This window comes from Athalia rosae, chromosome 8 (assembly GCF_917208135.1).
Source record: "Athalia rosae chromosome 8, iyAthRosa1.1, whole genome shotgun sequence".
Lineage (NCBI taxonomy): Eukaryota > Metazoa > Arthropoda > Insecta > Hymenoptera > Athaliidae > Athalia > Athalia rosae.
In genome coordinates, this window is record NC_064033.1 from 481,153 (window position 1) to 499,293 (window position 18,141).

The 18,141-nt window shown below is 42.8% G+C and overlaps 2 protein-coding genes across 7 annotated transcripts; one reads left to right on the forward strand and one right to left on the reverse strand.

Annotated features, from left to right (window-relative positions):
- Positions 1-517: 517 nt before the first annotated feature.
- Positions 518-17,104, forward strand: LOC105683921. 6 transcript variants are annotated; one of them, XM_048659418.1, is made up of 7 exons: positions 518-617; positions 7,667-10,930; positions 11,082-11,202; positions 11,280-13,352; positions 13,548-13,740; positions 13,843-14,091; positions 14,266-17,104. In XM_048659418.1, exons 1-7 carry the CDS (start codon positions 533-535, stop codon positions 14,953-14,955), a joined length of 6,675 nt encoding a protein of 2,224 aa, XP_048515375.1. In that variant the 5' UTR covers positions 518-532; the 3' UTR covers positions 14,956-17,104. The 6 variants fall into 6 exon arrangements, with proteins under 6 accessions (XP_048515375.1, XP_048515376.1, XP_048515372.1 ...); XM_048659419.1 differs by lacking the exon at positions 518-617 and adding an exon at positions 653-1,706; XM_048659415.1 differs by lacking the exon at positions 518-617 and adding an exon at positions 1,975-2,101.
- Positions 17,105-17,233: 129 nt separating this feature from the next.
- Positions 17,234-18,091, reverse strand: LOC105683923 (DNA-directed RNA polymerases I, II, and III subunit RPABC4). The gene is made up of 3 exons (XM_012396916.3): positions 17,746-18,091; positions 17,521-17,613; positions 17,234-17,391 (listed from the first exon to the last, which is right to left on the reverse strand). The coding sequence occupies exons 1-3, from the start codon at positions 17,804-17,806 to the stop codon at positions 17,369-17,371; spliced, it is 177 nt and encodes a 58-aa protein (XP_012252339.1). The 5' UTR covers positions 17,807-18,091; the 3' UTR covers positions 17,234-17,368.
- Between the last annotated feature and the right edge of the window lie 50 nt (positions 18,092-18,141).

Consider the following 18,141-nt stretch of genomic DNA (forward strand, 5'->3'; position numbering starts at 1 on the left):
CTCGTCCCCGTCATGGCGGACGTAAACAACAATCGTCGCTCGCGTAGAATTCGGAATCGTGATAATCGTTTGATAGTACGTACCTCCGGTGGGCTTACGTTAGTTACATGTGCATTGTGCATACCTAAATGTTCGTGCGGTTGGAAGGAATCGCATTGTTCGTGTACTCAGCCGTGCAGCGCGCGCACGCGCACGTGGCTTCTCGCTCGTCTACATTTCAGAGGACAGGTTAGAGTCCACGAGCACCGCGTATTCGCTCAGTCGGCACTGGTATTGGTTTTCTCACCGTACCCTTGCGTGTGTGCGAACGTAGGCAGCAGTCATGACGTCATTCGGGAGTTCCGAAGTTCCCAATAAAAGCAGGAGGGACGGACGACCGCGGCGTGGCGGAGGGTAGAGCCGACTGTTCGGTGAGACACCGCGACCCCTGGGGAGGTGAGACGTAGGGAAAAAACGACGAGCGCGTCGACCGGGGCGGGGGGAGGGGGGGGGGGGGGAAACGAGTGGAGGGGATGGACCGGAACACACAACGATGAGCGCGACAGACCGCCGCAGCCGATCGTCGCGCGCGGTTGTACGCGCGACCCTTCCAACGCGATATATCAGTTTATTTCGACGTTAGTAAATTATTTTCATTATTATTATTATTGTTGTCGTTATTATTATTGGTACCGCTGTCATCGTGTCATCGTCACTTTTGCCATAACCACACAACGACAACGACAACAACAACAATAACACCTAGAGTCTGTACACGCGTATATACACATATACATATACTATATATTTATTCACATGTATATAATATTATTGTTATCGTCATTTACGACACGTGATAATTGACGATAACACAACGATGTTATCTTCGAATGATATTTTATAATTATCTGAGTTTGTTTTTTTGACTTTCTTGATCAATTATCATCTCGATTTTCTGCACCGGTATTTATACGAAACCGTGAGTGAAGAATGAGTGTTTCCATGTCTCCTCGCCTCAACGTGGTGTGTCTTTCTCTCTATTTTGTGGGATTAAAGTTTGGACACTTGGTACCATAAATCATCCACAATAAACACAAAACGACGACGACGACGACGACGACGACCAATTAATGGAAATGCCATCTTTGGATGCGTCGCGAAACACAGATTGATCGATTAATGAATGGATTATTAAAATTACGCAGCGTTTGCGTGCGCATATAAACAAACAAACCAACAAACAAGAAAAAAAAAAATAAAGAAAAAAGCCAACAAAAAGCACAAAGCAAAGCGACCAATGTGACACGAGTAGAAAAAGAATAGGAGGAAAATAGAAAAGCGTAATAATAGTAATATAAACAACGACGCTACAACTGTGTGCCGTAGTTAACAGTTTTTTCTATGATCGCATCGAGTGCGTGGTGGTTGTAATATGAATATTACGTATACATACATGTGTGATTCTGTGGTTTTTTCTTGTGTGCATGTGTTACGTGTTTAAGAGTAGTGTGCAATTAGGCGCAAATGACGTCAGTGGTAGTAGTAGGTAGCGGTGGGTAGAGACAGCCGAGGAGCCGTTTCTCCACATAGAAAACGGCGGAAACACAAGCTGCTGCTGTTGCTTTTATTGCTGCTGGGCTACGACCGATTGGCAAAAACTTGACCGGGGTGATCCAAAAACGAAAGGGAACCAAAAAGATTCAACAAAACACCGACGACTCACAGCAGTAAGAATTTTATAATTAATGCAAAATTGATAATTGAAATTATCGTGCTTTTTCCCAATGATATGTTCGCAACGAGGCGCCCAAATTCTGGCGATTGACATTCTCCGGTCAGTCGCAAAGGAGTTGCAATTATTCTAGGGCTAGTGGTGATTTTTTCCACGCGTTGCGAAAAACACACATTTTTTTTACCGGCTGGTGGAGGTTTGAAACTTAGCGATACCGGAGGAGGAGGAGGAGGAGGAGGGGGAGGAGAGGGAGGAGGAGGAGGAGGAGGAGGAGGAGGATGAGGAACGGGAACGGGAACTCGGAGTCGCGTTCGTTGAGCGTTTTATTCATCGCTCTTCAGGATCACATTCACATTTACGCTCGCGTAGTGTGTGATGTTTGTGTGCGAGGTTTGTAGTTATGTGCGAGCAATGACTAACCCGATGTTGAACGTGTCAATGTCGGTGGGGGATGTCGTCGTCGTTGATAATGATGATCGTAGTATGAGTTGTGGTGGTAATCGTCGCACTACTGGCCGCTGCTTATCATCTGCTTCTGTCTTTCTCGACTCACATCAAACAACGTCCACGTTTCTAATATCGGCTCTCCCTCCCTCTCCCTCCCTCCCTCACCCCTCTCTCTCTCTCCCTCTCTCTCTACTTTTGTACGTGTACTTCTGATACCAACGCCGATGTTGAACGCAACGTCAAACGTGGTCGTCATCGCACTCTTGGTCGTCCGGGATTTGCATAGCAAATAGATTTAATACGCACGCTCAGCAGCAGTCACAAGTGGATAACGAGAGAAGTTAGTCAGTTATACTCCGCTCTGTCTGTTAAATTCACTACACTATACATACGTATACCTAGATATATCAACGAACGAACGAAGGCTGACGATTATCGCGATCATGATGCGATGCTCTGTCCGATCCGACTCCCATGACTACTTGACTTTGAATCTCATAATCGTCGCCCGATAATTGCGGCTCAAGCCGAAAGGAAGAGAGGAAAACGCACGTGTCCTCACAATACGTAAATAATCCCGTTGCATATTTTGTCGTTCTTTCGTAACCAACCCGCGCGATCGGAGAAGAAAATAGCCGACGAGCGAATGCGAAAGAGAGAAGAATAAATAAATAATTAATCAAATGAAGAATAAGAGTTGAACGGGTTGTCTCGTCATCGATGTTTCCTCAACTGGAGTAATGGAAGATCCTCGAGGAGGAAGACGCGTTACCAGTTCTACTTATACTTCCTACGGCGATTGCCGTTGCTGCTTCTGCTTCTGGTCTCGAAATAGAGCGTTGGAAGAAGCAGAAGAAAAATAAGAAGAAAAGCGTGAAAAGTGTAGAAAAAAATGTTGGCGTCGTCACCATCGTCCATTTTCACGGTAGTGAGTGTTTGAAAAGTGAAGGATATCCCACGAGCAGCGAATCGCAACGAAATAAATGAGGAGGACCGGTGGCGAATATTTACATCAGCTTCACGTGTTCTCAGATGACACGAATCAAGTGGAAAATGTATTTCTTTGGTCTCATTCTCTGCCGTGGAAAAATGATAACGGTGTCGAATGATCATCGTGTCTGCGAGCACGGTGTGTCGTAGAACAAAGAATCAGAAAGAAGAAGTAAAGTGCAATTTTTATTTTTTTCCCCTCGCCAAAACTAGTGCCTCTCGATCAATGTTGGATTATTGTTTTTTTTTTGTGATTGTACGATGATCTAAGACAAGAAAAAAAGGGAAGAGGAAGAAGAAGAAGACGAGACGGCGAACGATCAAAGATTATCCAAGGGTGGGGAAAATATTGGCAAAAAAAAAAAAAACTGTTTGAGGCGAAATTGTGAACGATGAGAATTATCGCTCCTCGTATTCTTACGGAGGCTGTGAGAGGAGTCGGGCTGGACCGAAGAGTTGCCGCTGTGCCGATGGAGTAACAAGTGAGCGGCCAGGCAGCGTTGCCATGACGACAGGTGAACTAATACCTCCCTTTTCACTCTGCCTCGTGGACCACGATATTCCTTTCCATCTCACTTTTACAACCGAAAGGTTCACGAATGTCCGTCTCGTTCTAGAGACCGCCGCTGATGTTGACGCTGGTGCCCGATGCGTTTGAATTCTTGCGTTGCACGCTACGCGAGAGTTGCGAGAGACTCGCGACCACCGCCTCACCTTACCTTACCGCTTCGCATCATCTACCTTGGTGGTTACAATACAAAAGACCACGATCTGCGATGCACGCATATCGCCCACCTTTCATTATTTCCGTTCAGCACGTTCGCATAGCGTACAGTATACCGAATCGAACTCTGCACCGCAGCGGGGGCTGATGCTGGAAAAATTTTACGTCGAACATTTTTTTCGCAAGCTCGAGGTTCCCGAGCGTCGTAGCGCGTATTCTCGGTTATGAGAAACGTTCGACTCCGCGGGTGCAAAGAGCCGCTATCGTAAAGCCGATCGATGATACGAGTGAGCGTAGATATACCTACGATAATACTTATTACGACTATGCGGCGTTGTGTCCCCGGCTGGATCCGTTTATCAATTTCAGTCGCCAATACAACCGGAGCCGTCCCCCTTCCGAACGGAGAAAGAATGTCAAGAAACCGAGAGAAAAAAAAAACTCTTACGAACGGGTTTGATACGAACCACCTTAAATTCCGATATATTCTTCGACTGGTATACGGGCCCGCCGCGGTTTCCACTCGCGTATACATCAAGCGGCTGATTATGTACGATAGAAAGTGCTTGATGTAAAACCTGTCGCTAGTTTCGCTCACCTGGTTTACCAACTATTGCAACTTCCACGTATCCACCTGCACGTATATGTATACACACGATCGCAAAACACATCAGTGTCGAGAAAAGAAGGAGTGATCGCTCCCCTACGTCTCCGAATATATTGGAAAACTCTGATGACAAACGCAATAAAATAGGTGGTTATCACGGTCGAGCTACTCGAAATATATTCCGATTTATGGCGCGCGTCGTTCGCGTTATTCATCGGGATTATCTGCGTAAGTGAGCTCATAAACTGGATTCGACTGCGGATCGTTGATTGATGGTTGGGATCGCCGCGCAATTTCTCGATACATTGAAAAGCCTGGGAGAATCGAACGTGTGCAAAACGAGATAGCCTCGCGATACGTATAGAACTCATTCACATATCCCGAATAAAACTATGCTACTCAAATGTTACGAAACTCGCTGTGTATACATGCGCGGTACACAAATCCATTATCCGCAGATGCGATCAGCTGTTATCCGTCGAAAAAATTTCATGGGCGATGTCGTTCGCAGTACCTCGAGTACGTTCGGCCCTGGACATCGACGAAAAGTCGAGTAAAAAATGACTCCTTTTCGAAAAAATTAGACGGAGAAGCGAAAGATTTTTGAACCAAAACAAAACAGAAGGCGGATAACCCCGAGAGATACGCCCATCCAATGAAAAAGCATCGTCACAGCGTGTCGTCGTCATCGGCGCGGCTCCGATGTATATCGTTCGATGCAATAACACCCGACGCATCATCGTACCGCCATATAGACACGCATCGATACCACGCTAGCCGAGAGAGAATCGAAGAGAAAAATCTAGGAGAGAGGGAGGGAGGGGGAGAGGGAGAGGAATCAAATAGGGGGGGGGGGGAGATATTTAATTGCCCGGTAGGCATACGGGACACCATACAGGCCCTGATTTGGCGGTACATGTTCGACGAAGGGGTCAGTCGCAGAGGGGGGAAAGGGGAAAGTTTGGACGGAGGAGAGAGAGGCGTCGCGACGCGATAGTGGCGGCACCGAGGCGGGTCGGTTCATCGTAATGTACAACGTGTGTGCAACGCTGGATTTATTTTCGTGTGAGTCTTTGTCCCTGTGTGGATTCGTATCACGAACGCACTACGCACGGAACTACACAACTTGGGATATGTGTCACGATGATAATACGCGCGTTAGGCGATCGGCAGGTTCAACGGCGATGCCGTGCGCTCCGATATCTGTAATAATCCGCATCCTCGCGACACCTCGATCCCCGCGTACAAACATTTGTCAATAATTCGCTCGGATCGTGCACAATTTGCGTGGGTGCATCGTAAGCGCACGGCCGTCCCGTCGGGATCGGTATCGAAATCGGTACGGAGATCGGAATCTGAATCAGATGCGGGAGAGACCGGTTCAAGAAGCCGACAGTTACATTGTCATGTACGCCTATTATATGAATCAGTCGCGGTGCTAGCGGTGCTCCAACCCACACCGAAGAATAGAGCGTACTTTGCGCAATAGCTTAACCAACATCGCGCGGGAAATGCACCTAGATAGCTATGCGCCAGGGCCGTACGTTCGACTCGGGTTTCGCCGACTCGGGGAAATACCTCTTTTCCAGCTCACGGAATTCCGCGGTATCGGAGGAATCGGCGATACGCGACGAACGGTCGTCGAAATACTGCGATTACCGTTAAGAAAATAAGAATCATTGGAAAATAACTCTGAAGCTCGTGGAAAGATGGGAGAAAATGGGAAACGAGAGGCACGGACCGCTTCGTACCGTCGGAGGTTGGCCATGAGAGTCAAGTTGGATTGAGTCGGCGGTTATGCGACGCGCGAAGCTCGCGGAATGAGGGAATGTAACGAGTATGGAAAGAGGGGCAGAGAGAGGGAGAGAGAGGGTCATCGCAGGGCACGACGATGAGGCGAACATGGAAGGGAAAAGAAGCTTACGACGAAACGATGAAGAAGAAGTGGAAGGAGAGGAGGGGGAGCAGAAGGCCAAAGGGGTCTGGAAGACCGACGACGTTGAGAAAATGATTATAACAGCGGTGGTGCCGGCGCGAGGGTCGAAATATAAGAAACGACGACGATAACATCGCAACGTATATCGCGTTAGCGAACGAGAATTCCCCGCTACGTGACGACTGTACGTACGGCGAACGCACCGCCGTTTCTAACGCGACATCGCACAGGGGAGCGGGTGAGAGGGGCAGAGGGGAATTTCGTATGCATGTGCGTACGTGTACGTATACGCGCGTACCGCGTATGCATACGTTCGTCGTATGTGCCACGCGGCGTAGGCGTACAGAGTTACATTGCACGCGTATGTATGTATGAATAAGTACCGGTTCACGATATGACGCACAAATAAGAATGTCGCACGTACACGTAGCGAATATATTTCGTGAATACCCATGTATGCGCACACGAGATCCTAATTGTTATTAAAATATGAAAATGTCGTGACAACTGCATTGATCCGAGCTTCTGGCGACGATCGGTAACGATTCTCTCGGCGTTTTGTTTTCCTACCTTTGATTGATTATGCTAATGTACGTACACGGTGACGCATATTATTTTTGGGAGTGTCTGCCACCGTCTAGACTCAAAAATTCAACAATCATACGCATAATTTACGTGCAGCCGCTGGCTCCGGTATCGTAAATCTTTTTGTCCGGTTGCCACACTTCATGGTCAGGTCGTACCCGATGCTGGATTTCAGCGTTTCTCTCGTGGCTGCCTTCGAAGAAACCTAATGGCGCTTCGGCGTCGCGGAAATCAAGCTATAACAATGTCTCTACTTTGGATGCTCGTGCGATTCGCCCTGCTCTAGGTCCATGGCGACTGTCGCTCGCGGTCGGCGCCGCCGCCAAAACGCCTCGTTATTTTTAGTACGATCTATTTATAAAAATTTGCGAAATTGCTCAACGAGTCCGCGCGCGCCTCATAGGCATGGGATGTGTTTTCTATTTGTGTGTATGTACGCGGACCCTGTACCGATGTCAAAGCTTCGACGTTAATTCGAACTAATTATTCTCCAGGGTGAATCGCGGGGTGTCTTTTTAGCTTTTTATCGGCAACAGGAATTGGGAATCCGTCGCTGAATGTTGTTTGGCTGACCAAAAATTTGAAAACCACCGAATTGTCCGAGACAAAATTGAATCTCGAAGTTGGAATTCTAATGCAAAGTATCTTTCTCTTTTTTTGTTGCAGAGACAGATACGGTGGCAATGACAGACCCGCAGTTGAACAACAACAACAACAATAACAACAATAACGATGGCGAGCCAAAATATCTGCATAAAAAATTCAAGAAGATGGCCACCAGCGAGGCGGCGACGGTGGAATCGAAGAGAGAAACGGTTGCAGTTGAGAATAACCGCATGGTCACCGTTACTCGAGGAGATAACGAGAAGGAAAAAAAAGGTGGGGAATCAGATGAGGTGGGAGAAGAATCAACGACGGCCAAGACGGAAGCATCTCCAGAACCCGACGGTGAGGTGGGAGGCGAGGGGAAAAAAAGCGGAAATGTTTGTCCGTATTGTAAATTGTCGTGTGCCAAACCGAGCGTACTCCAAAAACACATCAGAGCACACACGAATGAACGACCATTTCCATGCGTCCCCTGCGGGTTTGCCTTCAAAACGAGATCTAATCTTTATAAACACTGCAGGTCCAGAGCACATGCGCTTAGAATAGAGGGAGGAGATTCTAGCAAGGTTTCAGAGGATTCAGATATTAGCCTTTCGGACAGCGCCAGTAATGGAACGGGAACACCACCTCCGCCGATCTCTTCTTCGGCACCGAATTCGGCACCGCAGACGTTGAAAACAGTAAAAACCGGGAAAATATATAAGCCGAAATTTCACACGGCACTCAATAGCGTCGGGCATGATTCCGAGGTGTCTTCAATTTCTAGTAACTCGTCGACGAATTCTACAAACTCCGGGTCCAACAACAAACCTAACGCCGAACAGCTACAGGAACACATAGATAAAATAATAACGGCCAATCAGGCGATAGTCGACGCCGTTGATCCGAGACTTCATAAATTAATGCAGAGACAGCAGAGCCTCGTTGAGCCCCAATATGCGTCCGAACAACCTTTAAACCTGTCGTCGGCCGAGGAGAATTCGTTGCAGAGAAAAAGATGTTACAGTGAAAGTTTCGCGTTTGAAAAAGAACCGGAAGGATCGATAATGAAGGATCTACTTTCGAAGACCAAAGGAGCACAAAATTCCGAGAGCCTCGGCGATCAGGAAACCCTCGTATGTCCGGTCTGCAAGATACCTTACACAAGTATCGACAATCTCGAAGCGCACAGGAGATATTATTGCAAGGGTACGCCGAACCAGAGGAAACCGGAGTTTCAACTCGATCTCGATAAAAAGGAACATCCAGATTACGATCTGAAGTCAGATTATTACAGCACCCTCCAACCTCTACCTTCCCCCGGCCCGTTACTCGGTAACACAAGACTCGTCGACGCTTACGTACCACCGCAAACGAAACAGAGGTCGGAATCGGCTCCGACGACGTTGAGGTCGTTAGAAGAACTTTCTAAATATCCAAGGCCGAATTCGCTGCAGATGTTCGGAGGGGAGGTCAGGATATTGGATAATACCGGTGAGACGAAAACAATGAGGATAGAACCTCGTCAAAGTAATTCGCCGTCGTCCGCGTCCGATCACGTGGTGAATAACAAATGTGCCACGTCCGAAACATCTTCGATCGTCGTAAGGTCGGGATTACACTCCGGTGGCACGATGGTCCATAAGCCACCGGGTAGTTCAACGTCGACACCTAGCAGTACAATTTCTTTACCAAATACACCTAAGATGCTCGCACCTATCATACCGAACATATCAACCCCAAATATTGCCCCGACGATATCATGCTATGGTTATTTAGAACCAAATCTTAATCCCCTTAACAACATCACTGCCTACAACCCCCTGACATTGCCGCAGGCGGGTATCGCGAGCATTTTTCACGGTGGTAAGGTGATACCGCATGTACCAGGTATGCCGGGACCTCACAGTCTCTCTGGTTTGCAGACCGGCGATATTCCCACAGGAAATTCAACCGGATCGGAAAATAGTTATAAAGTAATACCTGGATTACCCGGACTGCACGTCGTCGCGCAACCTCTGGATTTAGCCAGTCCTGTTAAGATACAAACACCAAACATTCCGGGAATACCAGGACCCCACTCTAATATTATGCCAACACCGGCTGGGCAACCTCTTGATTTGGCCAGTCCGCCGAGAGATTTTAAATTCTCAAGTTTCAGTAAACCGTCGAACAACGGTGGTTTCAGGAGCGGTGCGGTGAACCCGAAAATTCCGGGGACAAAAAATGAGGAGAAATTTAGAAACAGAACGGAACACGATCGCCATAAGGGAGGTGGCGGTACTATCAAGCAGTACAAGGGTGTCGAGACCCCCAGAGAAAGGAGAGAATTTGGATACGAAAAAAGCCCGAAGTCAGAGAAGGTGTTCTCGTATCCCAATGGGGCAAACGAAGGTGCGGTCAACACGTACGGAATTTCGCAAAGGTATTCTCCTAAGAGTCCGAATGTTTCGGAGAGCAGAAAAAGACCATGCGGATGGTCGGGTAATCCGGAAACGTTGGAACCCCTTCGTCGCAGTCCAATTTTGAAACACGAACCGCCATCGCCCCATGAAAATGGTCGTATAAAAGATACGAGTCTTCCAGATGTTAAAGCAAGGCTTTTTGGGAGCTACGATAATGGATCGATGGACATTAACGGTGTTAAAATGAAAACAGTCGAGTGTGTAACGCCTACGATAACTGTGAACGTTGATAATACTTCTAATTTTAATTCTTCTTCCAAAATAAACGAAGTGCCAAATAGATTATCATCACCTGGTGATCAGTTCGTTGTTAAAAATATTAATAAGGTATCGGAAGAATCGAGTGAACCGGAAAGTAACTCAAAATTTCTCAGGCCGACATCGCTTCCGCTTAAACCAGGAACATTCACCCCGAAAAGACACCATGGAATAACACCAACCGCGAATACCCTACCGCTTATCAGTCCAGAGACACCTAGACCCAGGAAATCCTACGGACAACTGTATCTGAATGGACACGCCTACACCTACCTGGGACTGAAGTGTTCCACCAGAGTGTTTTACTGTACTTTAAACAGGCCTCAGCCTATGTACGTTACGCAACAACATGGACTGTCCATGTATTCCAATTGGAAAATCTGCAAAGAAGCACCTCCTGACTTGGACATGGCTCATTACGACTCTAGGCATCGGCCAGCTAGCTATACAATCGCGTGTAAAAAACAGGAAGATATTTTAACGCACTCTTCCCAGAGGCCAACGACACCGGCGAGTCCAGACAACAACTCGGAAAATGATACGCAAGAAAAAGCGAAACGCGTCAAAATTTTTGACGGTGGATTTGAGAGCAATGAGGACTACATCTACGTCAGGGGAAGAGGTAAGAGAAATCGGAAGTATTTGGTTTCGTAAAACAATCAAGGGTTTTTTTTTTTTCACCTATCCAGACGACTCTGTTTTTCTATTTATTCATTTCTTCATCATTTTCAATTAGCACGCCCACTAGTCTAATTTTTTATATGTTACTAAAGGCCGGGGTAGATACGTTTGCGAAGAATGTGGAATCCGATGCAAGAAACCTTCCATGCTGAAGAAACATATCAGAACGCATACAGACGTCAGACCGTATACCTGCAAGCACTGCACTTTTAGGTAATTAGAAACGAAAAAATAATTTATCGTTTCAACACCGCTGTAAAAATAAGTTATCGAATGTTTTTTCTTTCCAGTTTTAAGACGAAGGGGAACTTGACAAAGCATATGAAATCTAAGGCACATTACAAGAAATGTGTCGAACTTGGCGTAGTTCCTGTACCGACTTTAGTATGTGATGAGAACATCGACAAAGACGCGGTTGCTCGGTTGGCCGCGGGTGGTGGAAATGCCGAAGAGTCTTCCGAAGAAGAAGAAGACACCGAGGGAGAAGAGAGCGAAGAGTCCGGAAGTGAAGAACATGAAGCTGCACAGGGACTTCTGAGTCTTTCGCAAAGAAGTGCTAATAGATTACCTGGACTTCTTCCATCGGGTAGACCAACCACTTATCCGTACACCTTAACGTTATCTCCAAGTACTGTTTGTAGTACCGTTGTTACAACGACAACCACTTCAGCACCTCTTAGCAGCCAAGCTGCGGCTGTTATTCAAAGTGAATTGTCACATCGTTATTATTTTCCGTCAAATCGTTCTGTACCAGAAAAACCTAGGAGTAGTGTAATTATACAGTCTTCCAAAAAATCGTCGGATTCTGAGATTGAGAATGACGACATTACCGTAGTGGTTACTGATACTCAAGGGAGTTCTCCCCAGCAGCCCATGGACCTAACAACCAAACAAACCCCGACCAATTGTTCTCGTAATATTTCATCACATAGAGTTAAACCTGCTGATATTCTTACTCCGGTTTCCGAACCTGTTTTACTTCAGACCATTGTTCAGACCATGGAAAGACTTCCTGTGCAAGGAAGAGAATGGAAATCAGACGCACAAGGTCATATGCTACAAGCTTACCTCACGGAAAGGCACGTTATGGACAGTAAAATGAAGCTACAATATCGAGTTGGCAGTTCTAAGGACATGCAGACAAATAAACAACGTGATGCTATTAGATCAAAGAATTTAGACCTCAACGGTGTACCAACTGTGACCTATACAGATCCCAGCAAAATGCAGCACACGTTTTCAGATGCAAGGATAAAAAATATGGTTTTGAAACAGAACACGGATGATATGCTACTTGAAATCAGGGATAAAATGTACCATGGTAATTTGCCTGTTGAAAGGAGACTCTTTGATACCGAATCCGTCTACAAGGACAAAGAAAACGCCAATAGATTGATCTCAGATTCGGAAGGTCAATTTGATCACCGAGCCGTGGAGGGAAGTCCAATCATGACATCTAAAACGAATATCGTCGAAAGAATGCATTTTGTGATGGAACCTGTTGGGAGAATTACACCTGTTACGATTGAAAGGCAATCACCTAGGCACTTTAATATGGAAATGATCAACAGGAATTCGTCAGCCTCAAGAGAAATAAAAAGCGAGATGGATAGAAGCACCATGTTCAATGCGATAAAAATGATGAATGAAATTGAAAGGCCCAGGGATTGCCATACCCCAAATATACAGGATCCAGTAAACAGGCCACCGAGTCGAGAAACAAGAGTACAAAGTCATAGCCCAAGGTCACATCAAGATTTGAGACCACCAAGCAGGGAGATATGTCGTACACCGAATCAAGAACCTAGAACGTCTTCAGAAAAGCCTACTCAGGAGTTTAGGCTACCCAATAACGAGCTTAGAATACCTAGTCAAGAACCATTTAAGCCTGGTAATCAGGACGTAAGAAATACGAGCCAGGAGATGACCTCTCCTACTAACGTTTCGGAGTTCAGAATACAAATGAATTCGGAGACTCTGAGACCACCGAGTCGAGAAACCAGACAATCTCAAAGTCAGGTTCAATTGCAGCCACAGGATACTAAAACAAACTTTGACGTGATATCGAAATCTGGAGAAATTCCTAGAACTACGGGTTCTCAGGATAATCAGAAATCTCAGAGCATTATTGAACCCAGAAGTAGCATTATTGAACCCAGAAATAGCAACAATGAACGGACTGAGATCAAACAGAGCATTGATGTGGCTAAACAGAATATGGCAGAGAATATCAAACACTCTGTAGCAAGGAAAATGGTCGTCGGTGGACCCGGATTCAGATCACCTTCACCTCCTGGAGGAGGTGGGAAACCGCAAGCAGAATTTTTACAGCCATCGACTGGTCCTGCCCCCAATTATGTCAGGTGAGTTTAAAAATAAGAGAATAATGTTTGTTGTTTAATCACCTACCTTGTTAGTAAGTTTGTTCATCTTTTCCATTGGTCTCAGCACACTAAGCAAGATCCCGAACGCGGAATTTGAAATCGTGAATTTATTTCCGAAAATCTCTGAATGTAGATTGAACATTAACTTTAAAGAACTGAGTCTACAAAATTCAGTTACAGTGTGACTGAAGACGGCCGAAGCGTTTGCGGAATTTGCAACAAGGTCTTCAGTAAGCCAAGTCAGCTTAGGTTACACATCAACATTCACTACTTCGAACGTCCCTTCAGGTGTGAAAGTTGTGCAGTATCATTCAGAACAAAAGGACATCTCACTAAACACGAGCGATCGGTTTCCCACCATAATAAGGTAAGATTTTATTAATGTTATTTTTATTTCGCCACAGATGTCGCCAAACTATAACTAATTGTTTTAAACATACTACCACTACTACTACTTTTTTCAAATCAGGTCAGTATGACGTCCACTTTTGGGGCAGCTACAACGAGTAATCCTCGTCCCTTCAAATGTACGGACTGTAAAATCGCGTTCAGGATACACGGGCATTTGGCAAAGCACTTGCGAAGTAAAATGCATATTATGAAGTTAGAATGCCTCGGAAAATTACCGTTTGGTACTTACGCGGAGATGGAAAGATCCGGGATTAATATGAACGACATCGACACCAGTGACTGTGATAATAGTCTTACTAGTCTCCAGGTAAGAATTTCGAGTTTAATATAAAACGGACTCAACGAATCTTAAATTCTCGAAATTCTTCAGTCATCAAAGTCTTCTGTAATCTTTGAAAACGATTTGTTTTAAAGGGATTAACCCCTCGTGAAGAACCCTGGGTGAAATCATGGTATAATTTTTTGCTTTTTAATTTACTAGAGTTTGGCTCAGAAATTGTACGAAAAGGATCCAAGTAAGATGGGTCAATGGGACACCGAAATCGTTCCTAGTCAGGGTGCAAGCGGTGGTGAGACATCATCTGATGAGGGAGAACCGATTCCTCTGCATCCTTTGCATCATTATCCTCAATCAATATCTTCGGAAAATGATCTTCCTGGTTCTCGAAGTTATCACATGCCAATTTTAGTCAGCGAAGAATCAAAACCAATTGCTGAAATTCGACATGCGAATCCTCAATTCAGCCACCATCAGCAAAGAGTAACAGATTTCAGTGGTATAAGCGAGCCACGACAGCATGTGAGAAACGTTGTGAGAACAAATTTAGCTGGTCAAAATGAAATCGAAGATATCAACAGGGTTGACGATGGTATTCAACAGATACAGTATAAATGCAGTATTTGTTCAAAGTCAATTTTTAGAACTCTAAACGAATTACAAGTACACTGTTTTGTAGAGCACAATATCGAAGCTGATTCCTCATCATGTCCTTCGTTAATAATTGGTGTAGGTATAAATCATAGTGATAGAAGTGGCAGCGAGGGTAAAGACTCTATCGTGAGTGGAGATAACTTAAAAAATCGCACTCAAAAAAGAACTAACGATTCAGACGACGACCTTTTTAATAGAGACGATCTAAAGAGACAAAAAAAGGTTATCGATGATACATAGTGCCAAAATAACTATCTAAATATTTTATACATGTATACGTACCTGTGTGTGTAAGTCCTGATAATACAAAATGAACCAAAAAAACAGAAAGATTCTTAATAAACACATTTTTTTTGCAAGTTTTATTGTTCGTTTCTTTTCCGTCATTTGATACGTATACATGCATATCATATACCTAATTTACAATGATAAAGGTATACATATAATACAATTAAGACGTTACCCAGTAACGAATAATAATATTTATATTTATAGCAACCAAACTAACTGTGTATAAAAAAAAAAGAAGTAAAGAAAAATTAAAAATCCTACAACGCGGACTGGTATGTGATCATGTATTTAAAGTGCAAATGTTGTGTGCAAACTCGAAGAGTATTCTAATATTATTGTTATTCATCATATTATTCTTATTATTACCGTTATACAATTCACAAATTAGCGAATATTATTCATTCTCGTCTACCTACACATTTAATACTATATACATGCATATACATACTATTACCATATGCTATTACTTGTAAATTCTAGCTTTAGATAAATATAAATATTGAAAAAATGAATAATAGATCATAATCAATGAGCTGAAAAATAACATGTGCTAAATCGAACAGAAATTAATCACATGCTTGTGAAACATTGTTCCCTTTTCTTTTTGTTTTTTTTTTATCTTGTACAGAGTGAGAGAAAAATCAACGATATGTACGGTAGTTATTTTTACGATGTATACACGATAATAAATATAAATATACATATTGTATATACATATTATAATCTGTACGCTATAATATGAATCGGATTAGAACGATCATTTTCATCATCATCATCGTGATTATTATTATCGTTATCATTTCGATTATTTCTATCCTTACAATTAACATTATGTTTCATCATTACGCAATTAGGCATCCAAAAATATTAGAAATTGATATGGGAAGTAAATTATTGTTATAATTTGAGCGAGACGACGAATGACGATGATGATGATATTTAACAAAATAAATAATTAAATAATGAAATATTTAATTGATAGAATATACTTGTGAAATCATAGTATGGCATTATAGTACGTTAAAATAATATACGAAAAACAAAAAAAATAATCAAACAATTTTTCGTTGAAGGCATCTAAAATGAAATAATGTATTTTACTATACATACATAGGTATTGGTGCTTTATACTATCTGTAATAGTCTGCCTTAAATTTCGGAGTAAAAAATGTCTTTCCTAAACACAGCATAATCATAAACATCAAATTTATTCAAAACATAATATAAATATTTTATATAAAATTTAATTCGGGTATGGGTATGGGTAGTTTTTTTTTTGTTCATACGTCGTGTAATTTGTGTATGTTAGATTTACATAAATTATCTATCTACATATAATCACAATGTGTACGTACCTATATCGACGTTATTTTTGGTAGACTGTATTTATAGTTTGTTTATAGCGTCTGTATACATGTAGGTATGTATGTATGGTATGTGCATGAAATTGGAATTGGAAAATGTGAGAAAAAAGGAAGAAAAAATTTGAAAAATGAAAATAATAGATTGAGAAAACAAGGAGAGACTTGCGCTTTTATAGTATGTAATGTTTAAAATATTATTACAAATAATGTTCGAAAATGTGAATGTGCGATATATAAGGAAAAACAAAACCGACAAAAAAATCATCGAATCATTCTAGTTTTTAGGTAAAGACAAAAGTAGAACGAAGAAAGAAAAGGAAAAACGAATATTTATTCGGAAATCTTGAGTCTACTTTACATAATTGGAACCAAAATATGGCTTTTGCCTATAGATATCAGAACAAGGGACCGGAGTATGTCTAGAATTTTGTAAACGTATCGAATGATTAACATACACGATATATGTATAACTATATATTATATTTAAAATTAAATTAGATAGAATAACTTTCAAGAAATACACAAATGAAACATAATTAGCATAAAAATTAACAAGAACAGAATTTGGTTCAAAGACCGAGGTTCCCTACTCACTTACCTACTCATCTATCTTCCTAACTAATCAACCGCAAAACTGCTATTGAAACTATACATATATCTATGATACTATACAGAAATATTTACAAAAGTGTAATTTATTTATTGTAAATAAAAAGCATATTATTGCCTCAGAATTATGTATTAAGAAATAGTAGTCACAAAACCTACCTGTACTTTTGAGTGACGTTCAAGACACAATTGAAAATAACTTGATAAATATCCAAGTGCTGGAGAAATTAAATGAAGAACGAAAGACACGAAGATTATTTTATACTTCACATTTATTGCTTGCTATTGAATAATGAGCCTTGGCATGTTACAATAGAGGTTAATAATGTGGTAAATTCCAATAACGTCCCAAAAGTTCATCGGCAATCTCTTTGGCTCCTTCGGTGACTTCAACGAGCATCAAAAACTACAACTGTTCATCATCAAGTAAAGTTAAGGAAAATCTAAACTCTAAAACACATATATTCTGGTAGTAGTAACTAGGGTCACTGTCTTTAGTGATCGAATAACTAGTCATTGGTATATGATAATGAAAGGATACGCCGCTTTGTACGTTTTTTGTACATTATTCTATAACCGCATTCCCTGCAGCGGATCGGATCTCTTGGACGAATTTCGTTGTCATGATGACATTCTGGAATAGAAGAAAAAATCAGTTCACGACTTAGTAATGAAGAAAATTGACAAAAAAATTGATTCTTCTAGGTTGAGCGAGCTAAGTAACTTCAGGGCTCGCAAAACAGAAAATTTATTGTAACGAACTGACCTCCGCAGATGTAAACCATTGCCTGCTTCGGTGCGGATTCAGCTTTGCTACTGGTGTCCATCGAAGATGATTTTCAAATACCACTGACGAGCTTTTTCTTCTAAACGTCACTCAACACGTTGTCAAGACGTAACATAACCTGATTGCTAACGTCAAGTAATGCACTGCGGTGACTATTTCGAATTTGCTAGAAATTCAAGGTAGACAGAATTTGATCAGAACAGCCAATCCGATGCCTGTTTTTGTCTGAAAATATTTGTTGCAAGGAACGAGGATTTTCGTTTCAACTACAGAAAATGTATTTACAAATAAAACGCCGCGTTGATGCTGGAGAAAGAACTGCGCATTTTTGGCTCAGGGGTATGGACTTCAGAAGAATAATTCAAAACGTTATTG